This window comes from Platalea leucorodia (assembly GCF_965183815.1).
Source record: "Platalea leucorodia genome assembly, chromosome: 7".
NCBI lineage: Eukaryota > Metazoa > Chordata > Aves > Pelecaniformes > Threskiornithidae > Platalea > Platalea leucorodia.
Window position 1 is genome coordinate 72,461,212 of NC_138829.1, and position 15,381 is coordinate 72,476,592.

Here is a 15,381-nt window from a genome sequence, read left to right on the forward strand (position 1 = left end):
GCTAAAGGCCGTGCGCTAACATCTGCCCTGGAGTTAAGAGCAGTACTGCTGATTGCTGTTACATAAAGTAGACGTGAGGCCAGACTTCAACCCCGCACGAGGAGAAAACCGCTGAGTCTTCACCAAAACCACAAACCTGCCCTGCCCTAGCACTTCGCGGGAGACCGTGGCATGGAAGAGAGAAAGCAAGCAGAGTGTGATGGAGACACGGCTCCAAAGCAGCACCCCGGGATCCAGCCCCCTGGGAATAACACCCTGAGGTTCCCCCACACACTCAGGCTTTGCACCCGGACTTATTTTATATGGATGTTTCTCAAGCCCACACAAGCCAACGCGTATATTCTCCTGGTTTCACTCCTTTCTTTGCCTATCACAAGAACTGAAACCTCCTTGAGTCTCTTAGCGCATTAGAGTCTCTTCTGAATCTCTCTCACTTCCAGCCTGAATTATCCCGTGACCCTACGAAAAGCACTCTGCTTTCCAGCGCATTCAAAGCCATCTCATCAAGGGTCAGATGTTAACAAACATCTGGCAGATTTGGCCGCGAGGCCATCCCCCAGCAGGGTCTCCTCCCCTGGAGGTGCACCCGGTTACCCTGCCGGAGCGGAGCTAGCTGGCCCGGGTTCCTCCTGCGCAACCCCTCCACTGAGGCTGAAGCCAGGCGGGCAGCCACAGCGGGACAGCCCGACAAAATGGTGGCTGCTGTTAATGTTACCGCAGACAGCGTCTTCTCCGCGATGGACCTTCGTGCACGCAAGCGAGCTGCTACCCGACTTGGCAAGCTGGTCTGTACAGACCAGGTGTCTGCAGCTGTGGGAGTCGGGCAGACGGAGCCCCAGAAGCAACGATCTGTAGGACCTATTTCGCCAGGCTCGGGGCCGGGTTTTGTCACTCCGACTGATGGTGAGTTGTCTGCAGTCCACAAAGGTGGGCACCGAAGAAGACAGCCTATCTGCTTCTGTGATACAGAGCCCGTGGCCCAGAATACATTTCCTCCTGCTTGACTCTGTCTTGATGTCTTTGCCCACCCTCACGTTGGGTGGTGACTGGCAGGGGGGCAGAAAGCCAAGGACTGAAAGCTTGTCTTGGCAAACTGCTTTGTCACCCCAAGCAAACGGGCGTGCGTGCACGCGTGTGTGCGCACAGCAGCCGTGCTTCACCCTCTTTCACAGCTGTTCCCTTCCCCAGAACTTCACCAACATCCAGTGCAACGATGCCAGCGCTCAGCTTTTTCTCAGGTACCCGAAAACACCCCCAGTCCCTCCAAGCCCTGTCATTATAGGACAAACCCGCCCTGCCCTGCAGAGTACGGAAGAGCGGATCCTGCACCGGACTGCCTGCAGGTGCCTGTGCGTGCCGGAGGGCTGGGATCCAGCCGAAAGAGCACCAGGTCCTCGGCCAGCCCTGCTTCCTAACGCTTCAGCGGCAAAAACCAGCAGCAGGTACGACCCAGGCCCAGCCGCAGCAGGGGTCAAGCTGTTAGTGTTATCCCAAACACCAATTTAAGCCTTGGTTTTAAACAGGGCGAAGCAATGACCTTGGCCACTCACAGTTCCCACAGTGGATCCCAAGTCCCTCTTCACAGTCCTGTTTTAAAGAGCTCCTTGATTCAATACGGCTGCCTGCCCTTTCTGTGTGCGAAGGACTAATTTTTCTCCCTGATCGACTGGAAACTCAATCACTCAACTAAATGGAGCCAGGAATGCGCTACTGCGTGCAGTGGTCGCGGGTGAAACCCTGCGTGAGTCTCTGCTTCAGCCAGCCAGGCTGTTTGTGTCAGCTGGGGGCTGAGCCTGATGCTGTCATTTCTTTAACTCAGAAAAAGTCCTTTTTAGGGGCAGATCCCACTAAAGCAGCCCAGTGCTGGAGCTCTCGGACGAGCAACCACCGACGGACCCGGTCCCTGTCACAGCACTCACTTCGTGCAGCGTTTCAGAGCAGCCCAGCAATGTAAGTGTTACTCCCCATTGCCCTAATTACAGCAGGGCAGTCACTGTATTTTACTACTATGTTGTCTCACAATTATTTCCAGTATTTAAAAATAACATCAGTCAAATCATTCGTCCCTGAGCCTTGTCCTCGGTGGAGTTTGCACTGGCATTTTCCAGGCAAATAAGTGAAAGGGGACAGGAGAGCTGCGCTCCAACTCGTTAACGCGGACGAAAGCTCACGGGGAGGCAGAGCCGTCACGCAAGGGACCGAGGCAGCTCCGAGCGAGCCTTCCCTCCGTTTTCAAATAGGGTGATGAATCTCGCCAAGGTCACGGGCAGGGAGAGCTCGCCCACCGACAGCAGCGGCTCGCCGAGGTGCCCGGCGGGGAACAGCAAAAATTCTCTCCGCACGCGTCCCGAACGGAGGAAACCCTGAGGTTTGCAAACAAACAGCTGCTTGAAACTACCCTCTCCAGCCTTCATTAGGAACAAAAAAAAAAGCCCCTTTCATTGCCAGACGGACATTTTGCTGCCAAGAAAGTGCCACCTACTGGACCTGGCCCGGCGGGGAAACGCAAGAACGGGAAACAAACCCAGAAAGCATAACGCTGGAAAAATTATGCTTTTTCACCCTTTTAAAAAAAAAAAAACCTAAAACTATGCACTGACAGTTATCCCAGCCGCAGCCCCCTCTCCAGTCACACTCCCTCCACAGCTGAACCAACCAGACTTTTGAAGCAGGCAAATGTTGGGGGGGGGGATATGAAGTTTTAGGGTTTGCAGGGAGGGACTCACCGGTGCTGAGAAGCCGCTCTTGTCTCCCGCAGTTCCCTCGGCTCCCGCGCGTCCTCTCCCAGTTAGCCGTGCCCTCCTAGTTAAATCCTGCTGCCATTCTCCGGCAGCCAAGCTCCTTCTGCCTCCCTGCGCAGCGCTTTGCCTGCGAGCCTAGTGCCCCAGCCAAAACGATGGAGGAGAGAGCGAGGCAGAGCCCACCCGGCGCCCCAGCCTGGGGGTCCCCGTGCCGCTGGCTTCCCTCTGCCCTTTCGTCCCGGTGCCACTCGCCCCGGTTGTCTGAAAGCAGGTGACAGAGGTTTCTTGGCAGAGGAGAGAGGAGGGGAGGGATGTGGAGGCAGCGAGAGGTGGAGCTGGGACCCGGAGCAACAGGTTACTGTATAACTAGGAGCCGGTGGCCCCGGCGAGCCGGCTGCGTCCCCGCGAGGCTCCGGGGGCAGCTGGGGCCTTCGCCCACTCCCGGTGCAAGGGGACCAAAAGCCGAGATGAGATGCTGCCCGGGAGGGACATGTTAAACTTCAGGTTTCTTTTACCCGAGAACATTTCATACCAAAGGGGGAGGTTGGAGGCGGCAAGGGGTGGCAAAGGAGTGCTTGGAGCTGGGTTTTCCGTCGCCGGTGAGGGAGGGGACGTGCTGCCCGACCGCCTCGTGGTGGGGAACAAGGCCCCCTTTGTGCAGCCCGCTGCTCTCCTCCGCCGCGCCGCGCTGGCTCGCGGGTTGTTTTCCTCCAGCTTCGCTCCTGCCTGCTCTCTCTGCCCCGACGTCTGCAGCGGGGAAAGGTGCCGTGAGATGGAGGGAGAGGGCAAAACGTCCTCTCTCTCCAGGTCCCCGAAGCAGTCGGGGGTGAGGAGCAGAGCCCCCTTCGGGGTACCCCACGCCGTGGCACTGTGCTCCTGAGGGTTACAGTGCCGTAAAGCCCCTCGTCTTTTCCCAGCTCTACCATGAGGATGAGAGGAAATCGCCTCAAGTTGCACCAGGGCAGGTTTAGGTTGGATATTAGGAAAAATTTCTTCCCCCAAAGGGCTGTCAGGCCCTGGCCCAGGCTGCCCAGGGCAGGGGCTGAGTCCCCATCCCTGGAGGGATTTAAAAGCCGGGTAGACGTGGTGCTGAGGGACATGGGTTAGTGGTGGCCTTGGCAGTGCTGGGTTAGCGGTTGGATTTGATGATCTTAAAGGCCTTTTCCAAGCTAAACGACTCTATGATTCTATGAGCTGGCGGGACGTAGTGGTGCCTGGCCATGCCATGCGTCTCGGCCCCACACTTCAGCCCCTGGCACTGGGCAAAGGTAAAACCTAGCTTTGGCAGAGCTGTGCCGAGGTTATGGCGGGGAGAGGGGAGCGATTGCTAAACCCACCTTTGGGAGGAACCGAGGTGAAGCAATTGCCGTGGCACAGGAGGGGAGCAAAGGGCTCACTGGCCTTGGGCATCAGGGAAAGGTTTGGGCATCAGCATGGTACAGCCTGAGCAGGGCTTGCTCCTCGGCAGGAGATGCTCCTCGTCGGCTCTGCTCGGATGACCACCGTACGCAGGACCCCGTCGTTATTCGTGCCTGTGCGCCAGAGAGAAACTGTACGTGACCCTTTTGGCCATGGCAGGGAGCATTCCCGTGCCACCGCAGGGCTGTGCCAGCGCTCCCCTGCGGGTGTCCAGGCTCTGCTTTCAGTGTTGTCAGGAGCGAGACCGCCGTCCCATTTTCACCAGGGCCCCAGGTGGGGCACAGAGAAAGCAAGAGCCGCTTCTTGCTGGAGCAGCAGAGGTAGGACTTGAGTTTCAGCCCTTGCGTTGGGGCCAGTATCGTTCCCGCGCTCTCTGGGAAGGATTTCTTCAGAAGCCCCAGTCTCATCACAATCTGTTGTTGCTCTTCTCTTGCTCTTTGAAAGCCAGAAGGAAATTTTAAAAGATGGCAAGGCCGCTCCTGAGTTTCTGTTGCCAGACTGCGGAGGGGATGTTTGAGTTGTGCTCGGGGCCTGCCACGCTGCCAGCTCAGCCCTGCGGACCCTGTGTTTGGGGGCCTGGAGGGACCCTGAGCTCTGGGAAGTGGCCTCTTGTGTGGGCAGACCTGTTACTTTCAAAGAACACCTAGTGTCATTTGTCTCAAGATTTAACATTTTTTATAATGATGGGATCTGCTCATGAGCTGATCATTAAGCTGGAAAACATCAGCTGAATGCATGGATCTTACAGATGCGTCCGTGGCAGCGTGGGATCCATCTGGTTAGCTAGTCCTCTCGAAAAGCTGAGGCTGTTGAGAGCATTTTATTAACGTGCACGTGCATCGCGGGCCTCCCCACCATCCCCACGATGTGTGTTGAACCCATGGCACGTACATGCTGGAGAGACCCCTTGTCACCGGCCCCGGGGAAGAACTGGTTGCAACTCTGACACTAGAGAAAGAAATAAGAGAACGCTTCCACCACAGGACGCAGGTCTGGAGGAAGCCCGGCTCCCTTAACTCAGCGCTGGTCGAGTTCCACGCCGCCGTGGTTTTCTTCGGTGCCTGCCATGCTACGGGGACTGGCGCTCAGCGTGCTGCCTGGCCCGCGTCCAGGTGCCGGGCAGGGGAACCGCCCCGGGTGAGTTATCACAGGAGGAATGCCGCCGGGTGAGCTGGATGGGCAGGGGGAGAACCAGCTCCCCGCCTGACAGTTACGATCTGAGCAGCTCGGTTTTGACAGGAGAACGACCCCTCTTCCGCCACAGGAGAATGTGAACCGATACTCGGTGTCACGCAGCTGCGCAGTGCCCCATCATCCTCCTCGCCGCGATGTAAGCGAGATCCCGGGGGATGTTGGTACAGGATGGACCGTGAAACACAGCCAGCCCGGGGAGAAGCAGCATTTAGAAAACGCCAGCCACACCGCCAGGCGGGGGAAGGGACACCAGTTCAACAGAAGGGAGGCGCGGTGGGAGCGTCCGCTGTGCCGGAGCCCGGCGAGCCTTGCCAGCTGAGAGGTTTTGTGCAGGAGATCCCGACCCCCTGAAATGTAGCATCTGCCAGCAGGGCATTTCGGTGGGACCGCTGGGCTGGGCTGGCTTTCCCGGGATGCAAACTGGGATTTGGAAGGATTCTGTTGGAGAAGCCATTTAATGTTTAAGGCACTGACTGCTTGTTATCTGGCAGCCTTGGCTCCACATTCACAATGAAAATGGGCACAGCGGGCTACTGTGAGGTGCTGTGCTCCGTAGGAAATAACTGCTGAGCAGAGGAGGAAACTTTTCCTCTGGGCAGGGAAGAAAACCACAACTGAGCTTATTGCGTCTTCCCTGCAAGGGCTGATGCTGGTTGAAGCGGGGCAGAGCGATCAGCCAGACGGGAATTACCCTGCTGCGCGGCGGCAGGTCCCGTACGCCAGCTCCGCCGACCTGGCTCCCAGATGCGGAACCGAACGAGCGCGCGTCCTCGGCCTCGCTCCGTCGGCCACGGCTCGAAGCCCTTCGGAGGGGGGCTGATGGCGGTCAAAGACGGCGGTCGCTGGGGGGCTGTAGCTGGGTTTGGGTCTGTACCTTGTTTCTGCCTGCTGAGGAACACAAAAAGCCGCGGACCAATAAAGCCCTATCTCTCAGAGTATCTCAGAGTTTGAAATCCCAGGAGGCTAACTTGCCTCTCGGGATCAGCCTTTTAAATCAGGCTGGCGGCAGACACCCCTATGATGGCTTGAGAACAAAGACTTCTTCCTTGCAGAGTAAACAACACCCAAACCAAGCTCCTCAAAATATGTGTTCCTCTAAATTTTTAATGCCGTTTTCATCCAACTTGCTCGTCCTGTTTCAGAAGGGCTGGGCCTCGTAATTAAAAGCTCCAGCGATCTTATGTCTGGCAAATGTCATCAATGGCTTCGCTATGCTGTGCCCTGCTTCTCCGAACGGTGGGAACGGTTTGGAAAGGAGCTTCTGATTAAAGAAATTCTCTGAGGTCAGGTCTCGATTCGCTTTGGGCCTTTGTACCAGCTCGGCATGGAGAGAAGCTGTCACAAAATCAGGGTCACCGGCATAAATGACAATTCCCATTCAAAGCCTGGAAACACCCGAGACGAAGGAGTTGTCTGAAGCTTGCAGACTTCTCCATCCTTCTACGTTCATCGCAGAGCGAAGGGCTGTCAGCAGCAGAAGTATCCCAGTATCTGCTCATCTAATCAGAAAAAAGTTTATGGGCAATTTTACCTTAAACTGGAAAACTGAAACAGAGCTGTCCTGCCCTGGGCGCAAATCCAGGTTGGTTCTCAGCAGGCACTGACAGCCCTCCGGGACGCTGCGACCGGTCTGCAAGCCATCAGGCTCTGAAATGAGCTCACAAATTTATGTTTATTGCCATACGTGTATATTTACCCTATTGCTGGCTATCAGCAAGCATTGCCACTCTCCGCTGATTCTTGTTTTTCATCTAGGTGATGGTTAGGGAGCAAAGAGTTCACCGTGTTTTATAACATATGTATTTATATATAAATCACTGTTTTATAAAGCTTGAAGAGGAGGCTGCTTTACTCTGTGCGGCCCAGCAGACTGTCGGTGCTGTGGGGGTAGGCAGAAACGGGGCAGCCACCACCTAATTAACACCTGCATCAGAACCATTTGCGAGGGCCGTTTTCTGCGTGGATGGGGCCAGGGATCCGGTTTTATGGCACAGCTGAGGGGGTGGTGATCTGCGGTGGGGTCAGACACCTCGGGGCAGGAACGCCTTCCGCTAGCTTTACTGGTGTCTCCCGAATCTACACCCTGGGTCTCGGCTACCTCCCGCTGCGCTAATATTCTGTATTTATTTTGTTTGTAGCGAGCACCACGAGAAGGAAGGAAGGAAGGAAGGTGAAGCGCAGAGGCTGCAACTTGAAGTTGACGTGTGACCCCCGTCTGCCATGCCACCTACGTTCAGGTAGAAAATTCCGCTTTGCAATATTTCCTTTAAAACCTGTCAGATGTTCTATTGCCAGACTTTTGTGTAAGGCGGGCGTAAATACCAGGAAAAAAAAAGTGTGCTTTTATTTGCGTGCATACAGAAAGGGGTTTTGCTCGGTATGCGTTTGTCATTAACGGGGTAGACACAGCTCGGTATGTTTGTCACTCCTCGTAACAGGTATGCGATGAATATGTTCCATGGTGCCTGGAGGGACACATGGGTGGGTGTTTGATTCACGCAGATTAAGCGCAGAAACATTTGGTCATTCCGTTTCCTGGCTGCTCCTCAGCACCCCGTCCTGCTGCTCTCACGTGGTCTTCACGGGCGCAGCCTGGCTCGCCCAAGTCTTCCTTTCTGTAGCTTAGGATCTGAACAAGACGCTCTGCACTTCAAACACTTCTTAGATCTAAACCATTATTTATTTGAATAAATAAATACAAATATAGGGAATTCTGAATATAAAACCTGCTGGTAGAAAAACCCCACAAACTCCCCAAGCTTTACATTAATACATACATAATTTTGATAGAGTAAAAAGATCTGAAATTGCACACAGCTCTTCATTTAAAAGACAAGGCTTGAATGTAGTCATTTTTGCAGAATCATGGAAATAAACACATGTAACACCAAACAGAAATACACCCAAAAACATTCTATTGGACTTTTAAATAGGACAGAAGGGTGAGTGAGTGGTGAATATTTATGCTCATCTTAAGGCCGTCCTGTTTAAACAAACGTACCCTCACACCACTGCCTTTGGCCTCTGCGTCAGCAAGAACCAGCTGCCCGAGCCCTGTAGCTCGGCTCTCCGGCTACGCGCAAAACTCAATCCGACTCTCTCCCGCTGGGATAAACCAGGTACTGCCCTACTAAAGTCAGGGAAATTACCACTGGGGTCTGGAATCCCAAATGAGAGCAGAAGAGAAACTGTGCCCTCAAACTCGAACGCGTACGTGGGAAGGCAGAAATGAGTCCGTGCTAGATCGGCCTGATTCATTTCTGTGTCGCTTTGGTCGTACGCTGCTGCTATGCCGTGAAAACTGACGTAATCTCGACAGCGTGTAGCTAGGTGATGCACTGGCTACTATTCTGTGTTGGGAATGAATATTTAGCATCGATCCCCGATGAATACCAGAGCATTAAGTGTTTTTGCTGACTCATCTCTTGCCTTTGCCCGTAAATAAGCTAACTGATGAGGTAGTGTAACACAGCTGCTAGACGGGATATTTTACCTACCATTCAGGGAGATCTCTGCCCCTCAAAAATTTGTACTTTAAACAGAGGAAAGTTTTACAGAATTTTTATACGCATAAGAATTAAATATTTGAAATATAAACCCACTCTTTTCTAGAAGAAATGTGTTGAGAACATGTTGAAAACTGCTCGGGTTTAGCTGACAAAAGCAGCAATGGCTATGACCTTTAGTACTGACTCAAGCCCGTATGTAAAGAGAAGAACGGCGTTGATAATGACGTCCGCTTTCAGCACGTAAGTTTGCCACACCAGGAAGTACACCGAGAGAATCACGCTGCCGACCGTGATCGCAAGACTGAGCCCTAGCGGAGCCTCTTCTTCTGTCAGGTTACCCTTGGAACCTCGAAGGAAAGAAAAAGCTGACGTGAGTCTTCGATTTCTTCCGACAATAGCACAAGCCGTAAGTCTAGAGTGTTCCTGTTCAGCAAAGGCTCTAGCGCTCACAGCTCAGCGTACACTGAAATCCTGGCCTGAACCAGGGCTCTCAGTGAATGCGAGAACAAACCCAAACACCAATGGACAATCTGTTTCTTGCTGACCAAAGTTAACCTAAATAAAGAGCAGTCCGTCGATATTCAAAGTCACGACGCCTACCTTTTCTTATCACAGATAATCGGTTCTGAAGCTGCAACCATCTCGATCGCTCAGCTTCTTAGTCAACCGTCAAACCTTCCCCCAGTCCCCCCCAGTCCCTCCCAGCCCCGCACTTCGCGTGACAGCTCGGTGGCTGCGGTGCACATCTAAGGGCATCCAATCCTGATTTTAAAATCTTACGCAATATGGAATCTTCTATATTCCCTGCTAATTCATTCCCATTTCAAATTACTGTCATTGTGGGAAAGCTGCACTTACCTCTTCCTTGCATCTTATTTCCAAGCTAGTCCCAGTAGATTTTGCTGTTCAACTACATCAGACTTGAAACTCATTTCTTTATTCATCCGCCAGGCTCTAAGCAAACATATGCAGAGAGCTTCAAGGCAGCAGGCTAAATTCACCCCTACAGCAAGTCAGCTGAACTCAGCAGAGACCCACCTTGCATAAATGTCTTAGGAATACGGAGCAGATTTTAAGAGTAACTTGTTTTTTAAAAAAAAGGACTTGATGAAGTTGTAGCAAGCTCTGGACAGGAGTCAGGAGGCCCTCTACGCTGTTGTGTCTTAGCGAAACGAAGGTGTTGGAGCTGGCGTGTGTCTTCAGGAGTGAAGGGAAAAGGTGCGGTGGCGGTGGCAGCCATACGCTGCTCGGGGACGTCCTTAGCATCACCCGCTCCACGCGGCTCCGGCCGTTTGGTTACCTGTGGGCGCTGCTGGAGCAGTTGAAAGGAGCTATCGCCTCACCGAAGGGAAACCCCTGCGTTTCAGCACGTTCATTCTCACAAGTTGCGCTCCCTTGTAAACAGCAGTCCAGCTGTCCCAGTTACATTGCCTTCTGACAACCCAGCTATTCTTTTTAATGCCATTATAGATTATATTTCATCTGAGAGCAAATTCTGTTTCACCCTCTGGCCAAATCTATTGATCAGTCAGGTAAAGTTTAATGACATAAACTAACAACAGTCTCCATATATCTGCTAGTCTGCTAAACTGGCATGTTTTGACACATACTCGATTTCAGAATGATGAAAGGTGATATTGCACTGAAAAGGCCCAGTGATAACATGACATACCCAAGTATAATCGGAGCACTTCAAGAATGGCCATAATGAAAAGCAAGGCGAGATCAGGACCCAAAAAATCATCTGGATAACTGAAAACTTGACCTGTAGAATAACACAGTGTCAATAGGCCAGGAAAATACAGCAGGCATACCGACAAACCACAACCATGTCATAAGCACACAGCCTGCTTCTGTGTTGGAATACGTGCAACTTACTTTTATAAACAATCATTGCAAGAGTTGCCAAGAAGTAAAAGACGTAATAAATCCCATTTACGTAAAAGAGCATCTGTAAAGGAACAGATGACAGCTGACAGCTCTTGTTAAGGATTTCTCATAACAATGAGGTGGGATCCCCTTCATAAAATCGCCATTTCCCAGTAACCTCAAAATGTACTGGTGTGCCTTTTTATACTAAACGGTTCAAATATGGCTGGCCTACTGGGTAGGGTTCAGAAAGTAACTTGAGATTGCAAATACCAAGAGTCAGGATAAAAGCTTGCTGTTTCAGGTTTGGCTTTAGTTCCTTTTTTTTTTTAATTTTATTGGGTACCTAGTGGGGTATTCGTTAGCCTAGGAAATGGGGGGGTGGGCACGCGTACATTTCCCCGGACAACTCCTATACCTCTTAGTCGGCCCTAAGCAGGTTGACAGAGGGCTGGCAGACCCCAATACAGCAAATTCCTGTAAGTTTTTGAAAATAGGCGGCTCCGTGAAGCAAGACAGGCGCTGTCACTGCCCATGCGATGGCAAGTCTGAAAGCTGTGCTCTGCCTTCGTTACGTGCCTGAGAAAGGCCACGAGCTCAACTTTGAGATGTGAGTTCCTAAGAAACAGACTTCCTTAATTCCCTGCTCACAAAACTAGCTGTTGTGTACTACGAGATAATATTTAGCTCTAGTTATTTGTCTATGTGGATCCACTGCCAAGGTATTTGAGAGCTCCACAATCCTTAATACATCCTCAAAATGCCCGTGAAGGACCGGGAATGCGGCACACGCCGTCGTACGAACAGGGAGAAATTACTTTTAGGCTCAGGACCTGCATCTCCCCTGTAGCCATCCCAAGGTGACAGCCATCCTAAAGTCCGGTGTTAAACCGTGCCAGCTCCCTCCCTGACTGCGACAGGAGCTGAAACACCTGGTTTACAGGAGGTACCCAACAGTCAGATGCCTTCAAGAGCCCCCCCGGCCCCACGGATAGGTACGATTCCTACGTAGCAGGTACATACGTACTGACGGAATCATTTTGAGGCACGGCAGCACGTTACTAATGCAATACAGGAGACAGGCGTAGGACGTCCCGGGGCTCACCACCACGTGAAGAAGTTGGAATACGGCTCCCAAGAACGCAGAAAGTTTGGCCATTCATACGTATTTTTGATAACCAAATGATACCAAATGCCTTTCTTAGCCTTAAATAATACAATGTAATTTATATAAGGAAGGTATCAGCGCAGGTTTCATCATTTCCATCTCTCTCTCTACTCAAAATATTCTTGATCCTCCCCTCTCTCCCCCAGCCCTTCTCAAATCCTCTGAATATCTCCAAGCGGGGACTTCATCCCAGGCATCTTTACAGGAACCACTCATCCCGTTTCCGAACGGAGCACCCACCCACACAGGTGGGTGTATCCCAGTTCCCAGAGCCACTCATTTTATTAAAACAGAACCAGGTTTTTGTGTTTTTCCAGTTGAAGGAAGGCGGAGCAAAAAATTACTGGATAGGTTCTGAGCATGGAAATCTCTGAAGCCGAGGGTGTCTCCTCTTAGGAGGTTCCTTAGATCTTGGCAGGAGTAAAGGGAGGGTGAATTAAGATGAGAGAAGAGGAAGCACCGCTGAAAGCTGCTTTTACTACCTCTTGTCGGCTGTGTCAGCTGTCTGGGAAGTGTGCTGCACGGGGTTTGTGCCCATCAGTCCGCAAGTCCAATTTTTAGCCTCGCTTCCTAAGGAAACGAGAGCTACATCATCATAAAACGTGGCCGCCAGCCCTTGGTCAAGACTGCAGGGTGGGTTAAAGGGGTTTCTGCGTGAGGGGGAGCCAATCGGGGCAAAATCTCAGGAAAACCCCAGCTAATGCTGCAAAAACACCTTCCCTTGGAAGAAATGTTGTACCCGTTTTGCTTCCTGTGGATGGTGCCGAGGATGGAAAACGCAAAGAGTAACGCAAAAATAGCATTGTGCAGATTTATTAGGCAGGAAGATGTGAATGCGTTTCAGCCAGTCTTCCTGAAGATTCCCGCACGTGAGGGATGAGAGGTACAAAAAGGATACAACTGACGAAGTTCTTCCTTTCCGTTGAGAAGGAAAAAAGAAAGAGAAGAAAATAAGTCTAAATATTTACCAAAAGTGCTGCAGAAACATTCAAACAACTGATGTTACTAGAGAGGTCGAGCATGCTTGTCGGAATTTTTTTTTTTTTTCAGTTCACTGGAAAACGTACTATTTTCTCCGATCGTGCAGTTCAGGTTCCAAAAGTAACTTTCCAAATACTTGAATTCTAAAATAATTTGGGGGAAATCCCTATTGCGAAAAGTCATTTTCATGGAGGAGCCCATCTCTTTCAAAACATAAAGCAGTACACAGGCATTACCTAGAACTTGTTTATCCTGTCCTTTCGCAGCAGACGACACTTCATCCCCTCTAACTATGCAGGAACAAGGGAACCAGAAGGTACCATTTGTTTTTAAATTGTGAGAAAGCGTTCATGTAGAACACAGGGCTCCCCGGTTCCTCTAAATAACATCCTTCCAAACCGGTTCCCTTCAAAAGCAAAGCCATTCTATGTAAAACCTCAGCAGGTTCTGATCACCCACAGAAATCACACCAAATATTTTCTATGAGCTAACCAATACATTTTACTTCTGTCTTTTCCTGCAAAAACACAGATAAAATTCCCTTGCAACATGATGGCACTGACCTCCTCAAGTACCTCTTAAGTAAATCATTAATATTCTTCGCCTCTTTCAGGCACACGAGGAATTGAAAAGTTAGGATCTCTGCTTCACAGAGAGCAAAACCGTCCGTGAAAGGCCATTTCATCCATCTTCTCAGAGACATCTCATTACCATCAAGTCAGCAGGACGTACTCACCTCACCGTCTTCATCCCTGGGCTTCTTGAGGTTAATGTCCTCATCACCTAATAGTTTCATGCAGTTGGGCCCAAATTAATCCCCACTAACTTTAGGCACCTAATTAAGGTATCCAATTTGGGAACACAGTGGAAATAGGCAAGCCATTTTAGGTGATTCATATGTCTATGATCTGAAATGCCTCCTGGACGTGCTTCATCTCCTCTCCACTTTCTGTAAAGGGACTTCAGGCTCCCAACAGGCTCGTCCCTCCACTTAGCCAAAACGCGTTTTGATGAATGCTTTATTTCTTTTTGCAGAATGGGCGTTAAAGGTTTCATTACACGTCTTGTTCTGCAGTGACTAATGGTTAAAGATGTGTTTGTATTTACACTCCGGTATAAACCCTCATGGGAAAGTAACGCCTTGTGTCAAGATGCTGTGCTTCCGTTCTTGCACAGCAATAAGCAGATGTCTCCATTTTAAAGTTATTTTAGACTATGAAGTAGGATGTTAATTTGAAATACCGCAACTGCATGTGCAGACGTGTTATTATTCCGCAAGAAGTGTTCGGATACGGCCCATTTTCTGTAAAATCAAACACTAGGCTGTACCGGTGCAGCCTCATCCATGCTGGGCAGCTACATCGCCGTGGTGCCAGTGGGATAATTAGAGTAGTACAATTTTACCGTACAGGCAACCCCTAGTGAATTCCCTAATGGCAGCTCCCCAAACTTTATTTTTAAACTTTTTTTCTTTTAAATGGTTTCCACAAGAGGGCACTGACCACATTCCTGCCTCTGTTCCAAGGAGGGGTTTGAGAGCCGCTGTTACTTAGAGCATGCTGCCTCCCCCCGAGCAAGAGGGGACACTTCACACGGGTTAAACCCCTGAACCCCACGACGCTCCCGCGGGGGGGCCCCGCAGGTAACGCCTAACGATGATGCCAGGGGCACGTATAATTTCAGGTGTAACAGCAGCCTGCTCATCCCAACACCCCGAGATCATCTCGCTGCGAGGATTAACGAAGCCTGCGTCGCTGCTGGGGGATTTTTAAATTGGAAGTGAGCGTTCTGGCCCAGGAAAAAATAAAACCAAAACCAAAAATAAACCCCTGGTAATAATTTTAAAGCCTTTCTAGGCAGCACCCAGGCTCGCAGCAGCCAGACCAGCGCTCCGCTGGGCCTCGGGCACACGCCAGTCCTTCAAGCCCAAGTTTTACAACACCAGCTTTGCCCACCGAGGGCTGAAATCTGCATTTTGGGGGGAAACCTTTGACCTCTGTGAAAGAAGTGGCAATTGAGCACTTTGGCCACGCTAATGAAGACTTTTTTTTTTTTTTCTCTCTCTGAATCCCCGGGGTTCATAATTGGAAGTAAAGAGCTGAATTTTCAAGGGGCGTCACTCGGCCTCAGGGAAGGGATTTGCCTGTGGGCTAAGGTGCTCCTCAGCCCGCACAGGGCCCGCAGCTGCCGGGATTTACCTCAGCGCGTTGGCGCTGTCGCGATAGGGCTATCGGGCTGGGCGCCGAGGCCTAGCTCGACCTCGGGCCCCCGCCTCGCTCTCATCGTGTCCCCCGGCCTGGGGCGGCGAGAGGTAACCGCTAACGCGGTGGGAAGCAGCCCCCCCCTCCCCGGGACACGGCGGGAAAGGGCTGTCGGTATGGAGGGCACCGCGCCGCTCACCTCGCCTGGCGCCCGCCATCTTGGCGCCCCGCCCCCGCCGCCTGCCAGTCCTCCAGCGTCCCGGCAGCCCGTGCGCCGCGACCGTTTGTCCGCGCGCGCC

At 51.6% G+C, this 15,381-nt stretch overlaps 2 protein-coding genes across 3 annotated transcripts in view; both read right to left on the reverse strand.

Moving 5' to 3' along the window:
* EPS8L2 (EPS8 signaling adaptor L2) overlaps positions 1-2,825 on the reverse strand; it is a 65,489-nt gene extending 62,664 nt beyond the window's left edge. The window contains exon 1 of the mRNA XM_082318934.1: positions 2,727-2,825. The gene's annotated coding sequence lies outside the window, so the exon portion shown is untranslated. The remainder of the gene's footprint in view (positions 1-2,726) is intronic.
* A 5,290-nt stretch (positions 2,826-8,115) lies between these two features.
* On the reverse strand, positions 8,116-15,353 carry TMEM80 (transmembrane protein 80). 2 transcript variants are annotated; one of them, XM_082317153.1, is made up of 5 exons: positions 15,282-15,330; positions 12,799-12,815; positions 10,742-10,835; positions 10,536-10,628; positions 8,116-9,210 (listed from the first exon to the last, which is right to left on the reverse strand). In XM_082317153.1, exons 1-5 carry the CDS (start codon positions 15,298-15,300, stop codon positions 9,005-9,007), a joined length of 429 nt encoding a protein of 142 aa, XP_082173279.1. In that variant the 5' UTR covers positions 15,301-15,330; the 3' UTR covers positions 8,116-9,004. The 2 variants fall into 2 exon arrangements, with proteins under 2 accessions (XP_082173279.1, XP_082173278.1); XM_082317152.1 differs by lacking the exon at positions 8,116-9,210 and adding an exon at positions 9,875-10,175 and having other exon boundaries at positions 10,742-10,814; positions 12,640-12,815; positions 15,282-15,353.
* Positions 15,354-15,381: the final 28 nt, after the last annotated feature.